We start from the raw sequence: 12,576 nt of genomic DNA, 5'->3' as shown, positions 1-12,576 counted from the left end.
CTACTCTCTGCAATCCTTCCCTTCAGCATTACAATCTCACGGCAAGCAACAATGGCGGCCTCTCTCTACTCCCAATCCATCCCCGTGCTCATCAAGCACATGAAGAACCTCTCGGGCTACCTGACAAAAGGTCTCGCCTACGCCGAGCAGCAGAAGATGAAGCACGAGTACATGATCAACTACCGCCTCATTCACGACATGCGAGGGTCAGTCACGTCCGCCCTCCTACAGCCCTCTCTACTAATGCACCGCCCACCCACAGCCTCGCCTACCAAGTCCAGTCCTGCTCCAACACTGCCAAATTCCTCCCCTTCCGCCTCGGCCTGGTGGAAAAAGACACCTACTTCCCCGACGACGAGAGCACCTTCGAAGAACTGCAAGCCCGCATCACAGCCACCATCCAGCTGCTCGAAAGCATCGACGAGAAGGCGATGAATGCCCTCGAGGCCAAGCCCGTCATCATGGCCACGCGCACCATGGGCACGTACAAGTTCGCCAGCCCGCAGACGTATATTGCCGATTATGCGATGCCGAACTTTTACTTCCACGTCACGTCGGCGTATTGCATTTTGCGCACGTTAGGGGTGCCGGTGAGTGCGTTTGATTTTCACGGGAAGAGCACGTTTGTGAAGGTTGAGGAGTAAGGACTGCCTAGCTTTTCACGTGGTAGATAGAGGAGACTATCTTGGCTGTGTAACTTTTGACTACAAGGCATGCGCTCGCCCGTGCAGGTTCTCGCCGACGTATTTGGCCAGCGCCAGCATCTTTTCCTCTTGCAAGCGGCGGCCCGTCAGCTGCACGCTCACGCGCGCCCCATCGTAAAGTTCGGGGTCGTCTGTCATTGAACCCGCGTCAGCACTAGCAGCAACGGAGGGAAGGCTGCGGGGAAATTGAGGAACTTACAAGTATTCTGCGTCTGCTGGTCGGCCTCGTCGACCGCCTTGAAATTCGCATCCTTTTTGTCGACGTGCTTGTCGGCGTGCGTGACGGGCACGATGACCGAGGTGTAGTCGAGCATGTTGACCCACGTGGAGTAGCCGTAGTACGTGTATCCATCCGGTCGAGCCGCGGGGAAGGGCGCGAGAGGCGAGATAATGGCATCTACAGGCCTGCCCGTGCCCGTCAGCGCGGCCGTCGAGTTCCAGTAGTCCATGTACGCCTTCTGCGCCTCGCGCTTCTCCACGTTCACCGCGTTGATATCCATCGCAGTGGCTTGCGGGCCGCGAGGGGGGATCAAGCAGCATTTTGCCATCGGCTCGTCGGCCAAGTCCAAGGCATCGCGGCAGTCATTGCCGCCGTCGAACATGAACGCTTTGAAGCAGATGGCGTTGATTTCGTCTTGGCTGGGCGTCGGCTTCCACTCGATCACGGTGTGCCCGCGCTTCTCGAGCATCTTGACGACTTTCTCGATCGCGCGCGCTACGGGCGGTGTCGGCGCTACTCTGCCGTCGTGTCGGACCACGGCGAAGGACAAGGGGTGCGAGAAGATGTTCTCCTCCTGCGCGCGCCAGGGGATCTCGTGCACGAGCGGGTCGTAGAACCAGGGCTTGGTGCTGAGGAGGGATTGCATGACGAGTTTCAGGGCGTCCGGGGTGGTGGCCAAGGGCCCGACGACGGAGAGCACGGTGTTTTGTCCTTCGATTGTGTTCGCCATGCCCTGGTATGGAAGGCGGCCGGTCGACGGTCGAATGCCGAACAGGCCATTGAAAGCTGATGGGATACGGATGGAACCACCGATGTCAGTGCCGAATCCCACAGGGCTTCCACGCAACCCGATCAACGCGCCTTCACCACCTGAGCTGCCGCCTGCCGACAAGTGGCGGTTCTTGGGGTTCTGGGTGTAGCCGATGATGTTGTTGACGGTCTCGCCCATCATCAGCGTGTGCGGGACGCTGGTCTTGACGTACAGCACGGCGCCGAGGTTGCGCAGCTCGCGCACCATCTCGCTCTCGAACTTGCGCTCTCGCCCGGTGCCTTTCTGGCCCTGGAAAGTGCCGATCCAGCCAATGTAGCCCATGTGCGTCTCAACATCCTTGACGTGGAATTGATCCTTCAAGCTGACGGGCAGGCCGTGAAGGGGTCCGATAGGCGCCTTGTGCTGGGCATAGTACTTGTCCAATGCCTCGGCGGATTGAATGGCCTGATCAAAGAAGATTTCGTGCAGACAGTTGACGAGTTGGTGAGCGAGGGCGGCACGATGGCAAAAGGCCTTTGCCACATCGACACTCTTCCATTTGCCCGAGCTGGTGTGGGCGACGATGCTGACGGCGTCGGACTCGGTGATTTCGATTTCCTGGTGCGAGAGGAACTGGTGGATGTACTTTCCGGTGACATCGGGCTGCTCCTCCACCGACGGCACCTTTTCGATGCGCCATTCCTTGGGAATGAGGTTCAGGACGGAGTCGACCTTGGTCTTGGCGAGGTTCTGCCAGTTGGACGACATGTTTGCACGACTGGACGCTTTACTTGTTGGAAGGGAATGGATTGGGAAGGGAGCGGAAAGGCAACGATAAGAGGGCGTGATTGTCTTTGGGTTTTATGCGGCGTGCACCGCTTGGATTCGGCTTGCCCAATGCAGCAAGGCTCGTGTATCTGTTCGCGTGGCCCTCGTGGCTGGACCCCTCCGAGCTCGAGAGTCTCCGCAATTTGGAGGGGGCGATGCGGGTTTGGAGCGCTGGTTGTGGGGGAGAATGCGGAGTCTTTCCGCTTGGCGGCCGGAAGAGTTCCTGCCTCCTTCACCCACGACTCGACTTACAGGTTAGGGTGAGGGCGTGCTATATATGCCCTGCCGTGTGGAAGGCTGGTGCAATGGCAACGAGAGTTTCATGACACGCGATAGGTGATGATGATCAAAGCCTGTGTCACTGCCGATCTATCCTCATTGGGGTTGAAAGCTGAAGGTGAAGATCTTCAAGGCAGTGCTCGCACTCCCACGTGCCAGCCAATCGTATTGCGTCGTTCCACGTTCGTACTCGTATTTACAACCACCGCCTCAATTGATCTTGGCCCCAAGAAGTAAGACAACGACCAGGTATATAACAGGGTTGGTTTCAGCATAGATTGTGGATTTATTCAACCATCACCTCTACTCTACCTGCAAACACCCCAACTGCATTCAGTCAATGTGCAAAACAATCAACATGCTCAACAAGCTCAAACCAAAGCGTAGCAAGGACACCGCAGCTGAAACCAATGAGGCCACGACCGAAACCAAAGAAGTCGCCCCATCCACAGCCCAGCCCGAGACAGAAACAAAGCTCCCCTCATACATCACCGACTCCGCCGTGCAAACCTACGACATCCCCTACAAGAATTGGAAATCGACCAAGGCGCTCGTCAACGACGTCAGTACCGGCACCACGCTGTACGAACTCGACGTGCCCACCATCTTCCGCTCCAAAGTGCTCATGCGAACGGCAAACGACGATGCCGAGATTGGACACTGCCAGTCCAGCCTGTTCAAGAGCACGCTCAAGGCCGAGCTGCGCGGGCAAGCGTTGGAGCTGCAGTTGAAGAAACGGTTCAGCTCCGACTACACTTATGCCTCTCCTGCATTTGGCGGCGCCACGATGACTTGGACGTTTCACAGCGGTTGGAGCGACATCTACTACGTCCTTCTTGACGAGCAGAGTCTGCCAGTTGCGCGGTGGACGGCGAGAGGTCCATCGATCTTCACGAATCTCGGCAAGGTGGAGTTCTTGGGGACCAAGGCGGAGAGTCAGGAGGCCAGAGAGGAGATCTTCCTCACCGGCTTGACGTTGATCTATATCATTGTCACGTCGAGATCAACATCAGTGTGAGGTATACGTTGGACGACTACGAAAGAGTGCCATTCGGGTTGTTCGGAGTTGGTCGGGGTCCATCAATTCGCGTGTAGATTAGCTCGAACGATTCACGAAGTCATGCACGCTCTACTACACCATTTACTTTTCTTCTTTCCTTCTCATTCCATCCTCTTCACTATCCACATTACGATGTAGTCAATTTTTGGCTATTTCCAGCGCGGATGCGGAAGCATGAGCAAAGCATTACCTGATCTTGACTCAGCAAATATTGATGACGTCTTTCCGAAGCCGACCGCGGGCGCGCGGGCATTTGGAAGGCGATTCCAAAACATCCACCAGACGTGCAGCGCTACCTCGACATCAGCCACATCACCTCATCCACCCTGCTCCATCCGCTTCCACTCCAGCCAACATATAAGGCCCTCCCTCCATGCGCTTCCCTTCTCTCCCGACCTGCATCAGAGCACTCTACACTTTCAGCAACACCACCATCCGAAGCCCCTCTTCGCCACTCACCCCCGCCCTCCGAACACTACAGCCTCCTCCACGCCTGTCTATGCCTCTATTGTCCTCCCTCTTCTCCACCGCACCCAACCGCAACATGTCTTTCCCCGTCGAGAAGAGCTCCAGCGAATGGCGCGCCCAGCTCAACCCAGGTATGCATCTCCACCCACCCTCGAGAACACAGCACAGCGACTAACATTTCATCCTCCCACAGAACAATTCAAAATCCTGCGCCAAAAAGGCACCGAGCCCGCCTTCTCCGGCAAATACGATAAGCACTACCCGGCCGAGGGCGTGTACGCGTGTGCCGCGTGCGCCGCCCCCCTCTACACCGCCAACCAGAAGTTCAAGTCCGGCTGCGGCTGGCCTGCCTTCTTCGACACCATCCCCGGCGCCGTCACCCGCCACACCGACCGCACTCTCGGCATGGAGCGCACCGAGATTGTGTGCAGCAACTGCGGCGGACATCTGGGGCACGTGTTCAAGGGCGAGGGCTTCCCGACGCCCACTGACGAAAGGCATTGTGTCAACAGTGTCAGTTTGAAGTTTCAGGACAGCGACCCTGTGAAGGAGTCGAAGGCTTAGATTGCGGGGATATACCAACGACGATGGATACGAGTTAGCGATGTTTTTTTGATAGTCTGTATGCGAGGACAACAAAAGCCCGATTGTGCCTTGGACAGCAGATGCGTCTTCATCTCATCTCACTCCTGTTGCTTGCGCGGGATGGTACGTGCATGCATGAATGAATGCAATCGCCCGAATCCTCCAAAGTCGTCATAATCGGGCGGACAGGTGTGATCACGACAGACAAACAATTTCCAGAATTCGTGTCCGCGACGCGGGGCTTCGTGTGCTGTCCATTCCACCACCTCGCTTGCATCCCGTCTGTCTGAACGGCCATGCAACCATGCTCTGATTGACATCTCCCCAACTCACGCTCTCTCCCATCACCTCACTCCAGCCATGAGCCCACCTGGTGCACCACGGCCCCGACATGTCCTCGCTAGGCCACCGAGACGGTTTGGCACGCAACTACCCTCCACCTCGCCCCTCCCCTCGCCCACACAACACCGTCTTCGACAATGACACCGACATCCTGCCCGCCTCCCCTCACATCCTCACCCGCCAGCCCAGCCAAGACATCGGCGACAGGCAAGACGAGCAACTCCCCATCCTCACCCACCGCCTTCGACACACCAGCTCGATTCTCGCCATAGTGCTCAGCGACGAATACATCTACGCCGGCACGCAGGCGGGCGAAATCCTCGTCTACGGCCTGCGCACGTTCGAACGCAAAGCCGTCATCGAAGGCCACAGGGGGAGCGTGCTGGGCCTGTGCCTTAATGCAGACCACTCCCTGCTGTTTTCCAGCGCCGGCGACCGCATTGTCAACGTCTGGCGTACGAGAGACTACACCCGCCACAGCTGCCTCTACTCCTCCTACGATGTCGGCGATATCTTTTGCGTCGCGCACTCCAGCGTGCTGCAGACGGTGTACATGGGCGCGCAGAATACGTCGATACAATGGTGTCGGGAAGATAAGAAGGGGACGCATGCAGCTCCTACGAAACCGGCCGTTGTCGCTATAAGAGATGATGATTTCTTTGAGTCGAGGAGCGTTACTGGCTTGCGTACACCTCGGCCGCTGGATGCTGAGGATGTACCCAGACACGCAACTGGAGGCGAGACAATCGAAATTGACAGGCAGAACATCATCCATTTCGCTCACTACGGCTATGTGTATTGCATGCTGCTCGCAAGCTCTTTACCGGGATCTGCTTCCAATCAGGAGGTGCTGGTGACTGGTGGAGGCGATGGCGTGGTCAAGGTCTGGGCTCTCGATCCCGAGACTGGTGCGCCCTCCGAGCTCTTCGATCTGGAAGATGGACGGGAAGAGGGACATTCCATTTTATCCATCTCTCTCAACGATTCCTTCTTGTACTCCGGTCGATCGGGCGGAGAAGTCGATGTGTGGGATCTCGAGACCCGCCAACTCATACGCAACTTAAAGGCTCATCGTGACGATGTGCAGACTGTTCTGGTGGGCGGCGGGTTCATGTTCAGTGCTGCAATCACCGGCTACGTGCGCAAGTTTGATCGACAGTACAATCTCAAGAGTCGATTGAAAGCGCACGATGGAAGAGTCCTCACCAGTGCATTTACCTACCATCGAAGACGCCCGATATATGTCACGGGCGGAAACGACAATACGCTGGCCGTCTGGGATGTGAGCGATTGTGTCACAATCCCAATGACTGTATCGCGGACGAGCAATGAGCAACTCGTCGACTCGCTGGGAAAGTTCATCAGCTTCCGCACCGTCTCTTCCGATCCGCACTGCGCTGTGGACTGCCGTCGAGGCGCATCATACTTGCGATCGGTGTTCAAGAACTTCGGTGCAGCAACAGAGATGCTGAGCACACAAGCCGACCCAAACCACTCCTACAACCCCATCATCCTCGCCAAATTCATGGGCAACCCGGCGCACAACGGCAAGGGGAAGCGTAAAAAGATCCTGTTCTATGGCCACTACGACGTCGTGCCCGCAGAGAATTGGAACGGCAAATGGATCGTCGATCCCTTTCAAATGGAGGGCATTGACGGCTATCTGTACGGCCGAGGGACCAGCGACAACAAGGGCCCCATCATGGCTGCCATCTTCGCCTGTGCCGAACTTCGAAGCGAGCAAGCACTCGGCTCTGATGTGATCTTCTTGATCGAAGGCGAAGAGGAAAGCGGAAGCAGAGGCTTCGAACAGGCCATTAGAGCCAACAAGGACAAGATTGGCGACGTCGATTGGATCCTCCTGGCGAACAGCTACTGGCTTGACGATCGCATTCCTTGCCTGACATATGGTCTACGCGGAGTGATCCATGCCAAGGTGCAGATTGACAGCGCCCGGCCGGATATGCACTCTGGTGTAGACGGGAGTGCGCAGCTGGACGAGAGTCTGAAAGACCTCGTCATGTTGCTAAGCAAGCTCACCGGCAAGCACGGCGACGTCAAAATCCCCGGCTTCTACGATCCAATCTTGCCCTTGACGCAGCAAGAGAAGCAGCTCTACACCGACATCACGACAGCATTGGTGCAACGCAACCCCGACCTAGGCGATCCCGAGGCCCTCGCGAAATCACTGATGCGTCGCTGGCGAGAAGCCTCCCTCACCCTCCACCACTTCCACACCTCCGGCCCCGAAAACGCCACCATCATCCCCCGCTCCGCCCGCGCCGCCCTCTCCATGCGCCTCGTACCCAACCAAGAAGCAGACAAAGTCGCCACCGCCCTGGTCGAGCACCTGCAATCCGAATTCCTCAAACTCGACTCCAACAACACCCTCACCATCACCATCGACCACCAAGCCGAGCCCTGGCTGGGCGACTGGACGAACGAGCTCTTCCAAACGCTCGAGCGCGCCGTCATGAGCGTCTGGGGCCCCATCGATCAATCTCACCGACGCCGCTCATCCATCGCTCCGCCTCACATCACTGTGCCGCCATCAAAGGATGCAACGGGCTACTTCGCCGCCAAGAAATCGCCTACCACCTCTTCCGACCTCGCGAACGGCAGCGCCGTCTCCCCCTCCCCTCTCTCCCCAATGAGCCAAGTAAACGCTAAACTGGAGGACTTCACACACACCCAGACATCCAAAAAGGGCACCGGCTCTCCCACGAAGCGCCGCAGTACGGGCAAACGCGGAGCCTCGGTGACCGAAATCCCCCCTGCGCCTCCTCCAGCTCCCAAACCTTTGCAAAAGCCTTTGTACATCCGGGAAGGCGGGTCCATCCCTGCGATTCGCTTTTTGGAAAAAGAGTTTGGGGCCCCCGCCGCGCATTTGCCGTGTGGGCAGGCGAGTGATTCGGCGCATTTGGATAATGAGCGGTTGAGGCTTGTGAATCTTTATAAGAGTCGGGAGGTGTTTAAGGAGGTGTTTCGCGAGGTTGTGGGGAGGTAGATGGCTAAGGGATGCATGAGCGTTACAATGTTCTGCATGGGAGATGACGGGGGCTGTTTGCGATCTTACTTGCATATCGACACGAGCTTCGAGACGTTTGAGTCGACACGAGCTTCGAGACGTTTGAGATGTGAAGGAAATACCACAGGACGGTTCTCGAACTGTCTCATTCAGTCTCAAGACCTGGCCATGAGGGTGACGGCAAGTGTCTCTGACCTCACCGTCACGGCAAACATGTTCTTTCTTTCATATTTCATGCTTCTTTTCCTGCTCAAAGCCTTCTTTTTCCTCACTCGTCGCTACTCTTCCTTATACATCGTGTCCTTCAATAAGATGGCAGACTTCGTGGAGTTACCAGTGCGGAAGTTGAAGCATCTGGACATGACAGACTCGCAACGCGACTTCTACATCGATAAATATCTCTCGAACCACTCGACCGATGGCCACTCCTCTGCCCACTCGGCAAGAGAAACAGAACAGCTCCGCACAGGGGAAGTTGCGGGCGTGGATTTCGAGAATTAAGACGAGGTTGAGGCCCATGGGGAGGGATGGGGGGATGGGTGCGTTGGCGGGTGTTGGGAGAGATGAGAAGGGGGTTCAGAGTACGACGGAGGGTTCGAGCGAGGGGAGTACGGAGGAGTCGAGCTCGTCTTGAGCTGTCGTAAGGCTGGGCAAGGCTTTGTTGAAGCGTGGCGTGAGAGTTTGCGGTCGTTCATGCACGGAGGGAAGCGATCGACGAACATCCACGAGGACATGTGCTTCTCGAGCGATGGACACTGCAGTCCACTGCCATGGTCTAACCGAACACATCGACGTTTGTAACCATGAGTGCGATACCACGGACCAAGGGATGGCAACCAGCTTGGGCATACGCCTGATATCAGGTCTTGCCGCTCGAAATACTCAACCGAAAAATTTGTGCCCATTATTACTCATCTATCATTCACATTAATGGGTGAAATTTCTGCGCATGTGCCAAATGTGCCAACATAATGGCATGTGACGTTGCCCGTGGTTGGGAAGTTTGCGAGGGCTCAACCATTCTGCCGCCTTACGCCAGGCAGACGCCCGCAGACATACTGAACACCCATCCATGGAATCAAAGCTGAACGTTCTGCTTTGACCAAATAAACGACAGGAGAAGAAGTCGGCCATCAGAGGCGCGACAACAAAGCCGGCATGCTCCTCCGCGACTCGTGGTTCAACTACACCGTGATCCGCACGGCCATCATCGTCGCCCGCCTCATCACGCCCGCCAGCATCGCGTACTGCATCGTCGTGCCCGTCTTCCGCCCGCACAAGTTCTTCCGAAGCCCTCTGCTCCCCTTCTCCATCTGGGCAATTGCAGAAACCGTCTTCTACACCTCTGTCTACCTCCCGCTCAGCAGCGCATTACAATCCGAAGCCGCGCATCCACCGCCACCACCTAGAGCCGAACGGCGCGTTTTGTTCCAGCGATGTCTGGATACCGTCTCCGATACGGAGCATTACCTCTCGGGATGGTTTCATGGCGCTTCCATTGCTGATATCAAGCGGGAGAATCTCAAGGAGTTTTACGCTTGGTCGTTTCTCAACAAAAAGTATCGAGATGTCGATGAGGCGGAGAGTCGGGAGCTGGATGGGTATGTCGATCAGTTGGAGCAGAGGCTGGATCGCCCGTTTGAGGAGGGCTATGGGAAGGCACAGAGTCTGAGGGGGACGATGCAGGGTGTTCATATGCAGCATCGGCCTTTGCTGTGGTATCTTGTGAGTCAATCTACCCTTTCTATCACCGCAAGTACACACGCTGACCCGAGCACGCCAACGTAGATCGTGGGAGTCATCGACCTAGGATGCCACAGCATACTCCTCTTCAACAACTACCAATTCAACCGACAAATGATTCTCCCCTCGCTGTCCACCTTTCCCATCCGACCCCTAGCAATCCTCGGAACAGCCGCGCAGACAGACACCAAATTCTCCTACTGGTATCGCGAGCACACCGCCAAACACCGCCTGCCCATCCTCGTCATCCACGGCGTGGGAATAGGCATGTTCGCGTACGTCAACTTCCTGCTGGAAATGAACCGCCAGCAATCCGCATTCGATGGCGAAGGCGAGGTCGGGATCATCGCGCTCGAGCTCCTTCCGGTGAGCGCTCGCATCTCGACTCCTGCTCTCGCTGCCGATGAGACGCGGGAAGAAGTCAGGAGAATCCTCGACAAGCATGGGTGGAAGGAGTTTGTGCTTGTCGGGCATTCGTATGGCACCGCGATTGCCGCGAGCATTCTTCGCGATCCGCAATTTGAGAGGCGAGTGAAAGCCTCGGTGCTCATGGATCCAATCTGCTTCTTGCTGCATTGGCCTGATGTCGCTTACAACTTTGTGAGTTCACATCCTCTATCCCTCGTTGTGAACCGCAAGCTGACACCTCGCTGCGAAATCTCTAGACTAGACGCGATCCCACCACCACCAGCGAGTACATGCTGCACTACTTCTCCTCGCGCGACATGATGATCAGCCACACGTTTGCCCGCCGCTTCTTCTGGACCCAGTACATCCTGTGGAGAGAAGACGTCGCTAACATCCCCCTGACGGTGACACTAAGTGCACAAGATATCATTGTGCCCACAAAGGCCGTGTGGGAGTACCTTATTTCGGAACCTTCGCATGCTTCCCCCAATGGAGATATTGCGGCCAAGAAGTTGGATGCGGCTAAAGACAGGCTTGGGAACGCCGTTGTGGAGAGGGAGACTGGTTTGCTGAAGGCGGTGTTGTTTGAAGACTTCAATCATGCGAGCTTGTTCAGTTCCAAGCGGGCGATGCGCGGGGTTGTCAGGCAGATATACCAGTACAGCGGGGAGTACGGCGGTCGAAGCGAGGATTCAGGAGAGTAGGTGCAACCTTATGGGGTGTTGCATTGAAGCTTGAGAGGCCAGTTCGTCACGTACTCGTCGAAGATTCCACCTGATCCGCCCAAGAACGCACGGCGTCTCGATCCACGCCTCCCGGCACCGTAGGAACAACAGCAGGCTTCGCGTTCGGCAGAGCAGGAAACTCGTCCGGTCTCGGCGGCGCCTTTGGCTGCTCTCTCCTCTGCCCACCGCCCCTTCCACCCCCCCGTCCCCCTCTCGGCTCCCGATACATATACTCCCTCCCATCCGAATGCCCCTCCCCACTCTGCTCCCCCGCAAACCCACCCCCCTTCTTATCAAACCGCCCACCCCTTACAAAATCCTCCTCATTCTTCTCCGCATCCCACTCCCTCCCCTCCATAGCCTTCAACTTGCGCATCCGATTCTTCTCCCGCTCGCCCATCATCTGCTGCCGATCCCTCCGCTCCTCCCGCTGCCGCTGCACGCTCACCGTCTTGGCTTGCTCTTCGCGCTGCGCGAACGACGCGGCGTCTGCTTCTGCGCGCGCGTGTGCGGCTGTGAGGGAGGCGTTTTTGATTTGGATGCGCGCCATTTTCTCCTCGAGCTCGGCTTCTGTTAGTTTGGGTTTCGGGGTGCCGCCTGTTGCTTGGCGGTTGCCGCGGACGGAGGGGGTGGTGGTTGTGCTTGTGGTGGTGGTGGTGGTGGTGGTGGGGAGTGTGTCTTTTCGGGGGCCTTTGGGGGCGTTTTCGGGGGGGTCTGGTTGGGGTGCTTGAGGTTGTTCTTCGGTAGGTGTAGGCTGTACATTGGATGAAGGTGTGGTAGTGTTATCTCGAGGCTGCGTCTGCACGCCTGCTCGGCCTCCTCTCCCCCGTCCTCGTCCTCGAGGCCCATCTCCTCTGCCTCGCCCTCTTTGCGGGATATGCTGCTCTACCACAGGTTCTTGAGCAGGCGTAAACTCGTCGCTGAATAAGTCGTCTTCAGAGCGCACTCGCATCGAATTATCGACGGGTGTGGCTTCGTCGAAAAGGTCATTGTCGGAGGGCCCAGTTTGGGCGAAATAGTCGTTGCTGGAGACGTCTGGCGGCGGCGCGGCAGGGGAGAAGGGTGCGGCTACTGCGGAGAGGGAGGAGGACTGTGGGCATGCTTGTTAGCTCGGGTGCAGAGGTGAGGAAAGATGCGGCTAGGTCGTACTTTTTCCTCTTCCTCGGGCTTGGGTGCCCATTTGGATTGATACATTTCGTCTGGACTCGGGCCAAGGCAAGTTTCCAATTATACACACTGCTGAAGGAGGGATTAAGGATTACACGAGTGCAAATCGCGAGCGCTGCGGCTGTTATAGAATATTCAATTGAAAGAAGAGATGGTGTCTTGAGAAAGGTGGTTGGTGGGGAAGCTGCACGGAGCATTCACTCGGACTGAGGTGAGGTAAGCCGACGCATTTTACCTGTTCGGGAAGGAACATGTGTGATCGGAATGA

The 12,576-nt window shown here is 56.8% G+C and overlaps 7 protein-coding genes across 7 annotated transcripts; 5 read left to right on the top strand and 2 right to left on the bottom strand.

The window, feature by feature from the left end:
- Window positions 1-51: 51 nt before the first annotated feature.
- Window positions 52-644, top strand: BDY17DRAFT_322418 (uncharacterized protein; the record flags this gene model as incomplete). The annotated part of the gene is made up of 2 exons (XM_033736801.1): window positions 52-206; window positions 263-644. 2 exons carry the CDS (start codon window positions 52-54, stop codon window positions 642-644), a joined length of 537 nt encoding a protein of 178 aa, XP_033592156.1.
- A 60-nt stretch (window positions 645-704) lies between these two features.
- BDY17DRAFT_246904 (amidase signature domain-containing protein) lies at window positions 705-2,443 on the bottom strand (the record flags this gene model as incomplete). The annotated part of the gene is made up of 2 exons (XM_033730768.1): window positions 705-835; window positions 904-2,443. 2 exons carry the CDS (start codon window positions 2,441-2,443, stop codon window positions 705-707), a joined length of 1,671 nt encoding a protein of 556 aa, XP_033592155.1.
- A 552-nt stretch (window positions 2,444-2,995) lies between these two features.
- On the top strand, window positions 2,996-3,917 carry BDY17DRAFT_293928 (uncharacterized protein). The gene has a single exon (XM_033733055.1). It carries the CDS (start codon window positions 3,123-3,125, stop codon window positions 3,798-3,800), a length of 678 nt encoding a protein of 225 aa, XP_033592154.1. The 5' UTR covers window positions 2,996-3,122; the 3' UTR covers window positions 3,801-3,917.
- Window positions 3,918-4,386: 469 nt separating this feature from the next.
- BDY17DRAFT_247371 (putative methionine-R-sulfoxide reductase SelR) lies at window positions 4,387-4,874 on the top strand (the record flags this gene model as incomplete). Its single annotated transcript, XM_033730814.1, has 2 exons — window positions 4,387-4,441; window positions 4,504-4,874. The coding sequence occupies 2 exons, from the start codon at window positions 4,387-4,389 to the stop codon at window positions 4,872-4,874; spliced, it is 426 nt and encodes a 141-aa protein (XP_033592153.1).
- Window positions 4,875-5,160: 286 nt separating this feature from the next.
- On the top strand, window positions 5,161-8,344 carry BDY17DRAFT_293926 (uncharacterized protein). The gene has a single exon (XM_033733054.1). It carries the CDS (start codon window positions 5,287-5,289, stop codon window positions 8,242-8,244), a length of 2,958 nt encoding a protein of 985 aa, XP_033592152.1. The 5' UTR covers window positions 5,161-5,286; the 3' UTR covers window positions 8,245-8,344.
- An 826-nt stretch (window positions 8,345-9,170) lies between these two features.
- Window positions 9,171-11,391, top strand: BDY17DRAFT_293923 (uncharacterized protein). The gene is made up of 3 exons (XM_033733053.1): window positions 9,171-9,990; window positions 10,054-10,608; window positions 10,674-11,391. Exons 1-3 carry the CDS (start codon window positions 9,424-9,426, stop codon window positions 11,118-11,120), a joined length of 1,569 nt encoding a protein of 522 aa, XP_033592151.1. The 5' UTR covers window positions 9,171-9,423; the 3' UTR covers window positions 11,121-11,391.
- Window positions 11,167-12,483, bottom strand: BDY17DRAFT_344406 (uncharacterized protein; the record flags this gene model as incomplete). The annotated part of the gene is made up of 2 exons (XM_033738060.1): window positions 12,291-12,483; window positions 11,167-12,231 (listed from the first exon to the last, which is right to left on the bottom strand). The coding sequence occupies exons 1-2, from the start codon at window positions 12,333-12,335 to the stop codon at window positions 11,167-11,169; spliced, it is 1,110 nt and encodes a 369-aa protein (XP_033592150.1). The 5' UTR covers window positions 12,336-12,483.
- Window positions 12,484-12,576: the final 93 nt, after the last annotated feature.

This window comes from Neohortaea acidophila (genome assembly GCF_010093505.1).
Source record: "Neohortaea acidophila strain CBS 113389 unplaced genomic scaffold BDY17scaffold_3, whole genome shotgun sequence".
Classification (NCBI taxonomy): Eukaryota; Fungi; Ascomycota; class Dothideomycetes; order Mycosphaerellales; family Teratosphaeriaceae; genus Neohortaea; species Neohortaea acidophila.
The sequence above is the reverse complement of the archived record's forward strand: the minus strand, read 5'-3'. Positions and strand labels throughout refer to the sequence as shown.

Coding starts and splice junctions, on each gene's coding strand:
- BDY17DRAFT_293928 (XM_033733055.1), top strand. CDS start 3,123: ATGTGCAAAACAATCAACATGCTCAACAAGCTCAAACCAAAGCGTAGC.
- BDY17DRAFT_293926 (XM_033733054.1), top strand. CDS start 5,287: ATGTCCTCGCTAGGCCACCGAGACGGTTTGGCACGCAACTACCCTCCA.
- BDY17DRAFT_293923 (XM_033733053.1), top strand. CDS start 9,424: ATGCTCCTCCGCGACTCGTGGTTCAACTACACCGTGATCCGCACGGCC. Junction 9,991..10,053: donor GGCCTTTGCTGTGGTATCTT/GTGAGTCAATCT, acceptor ACGCCAACGTAG/ATCGTGGGAGTCATCGACCT. Junction 10,609..10,673: donor CTGATGTCGCTTACAACTTT/GTGAGTTCACAT, acceptor CGAAATCTCTAG/ACTAGACGCGATCCCACCAC.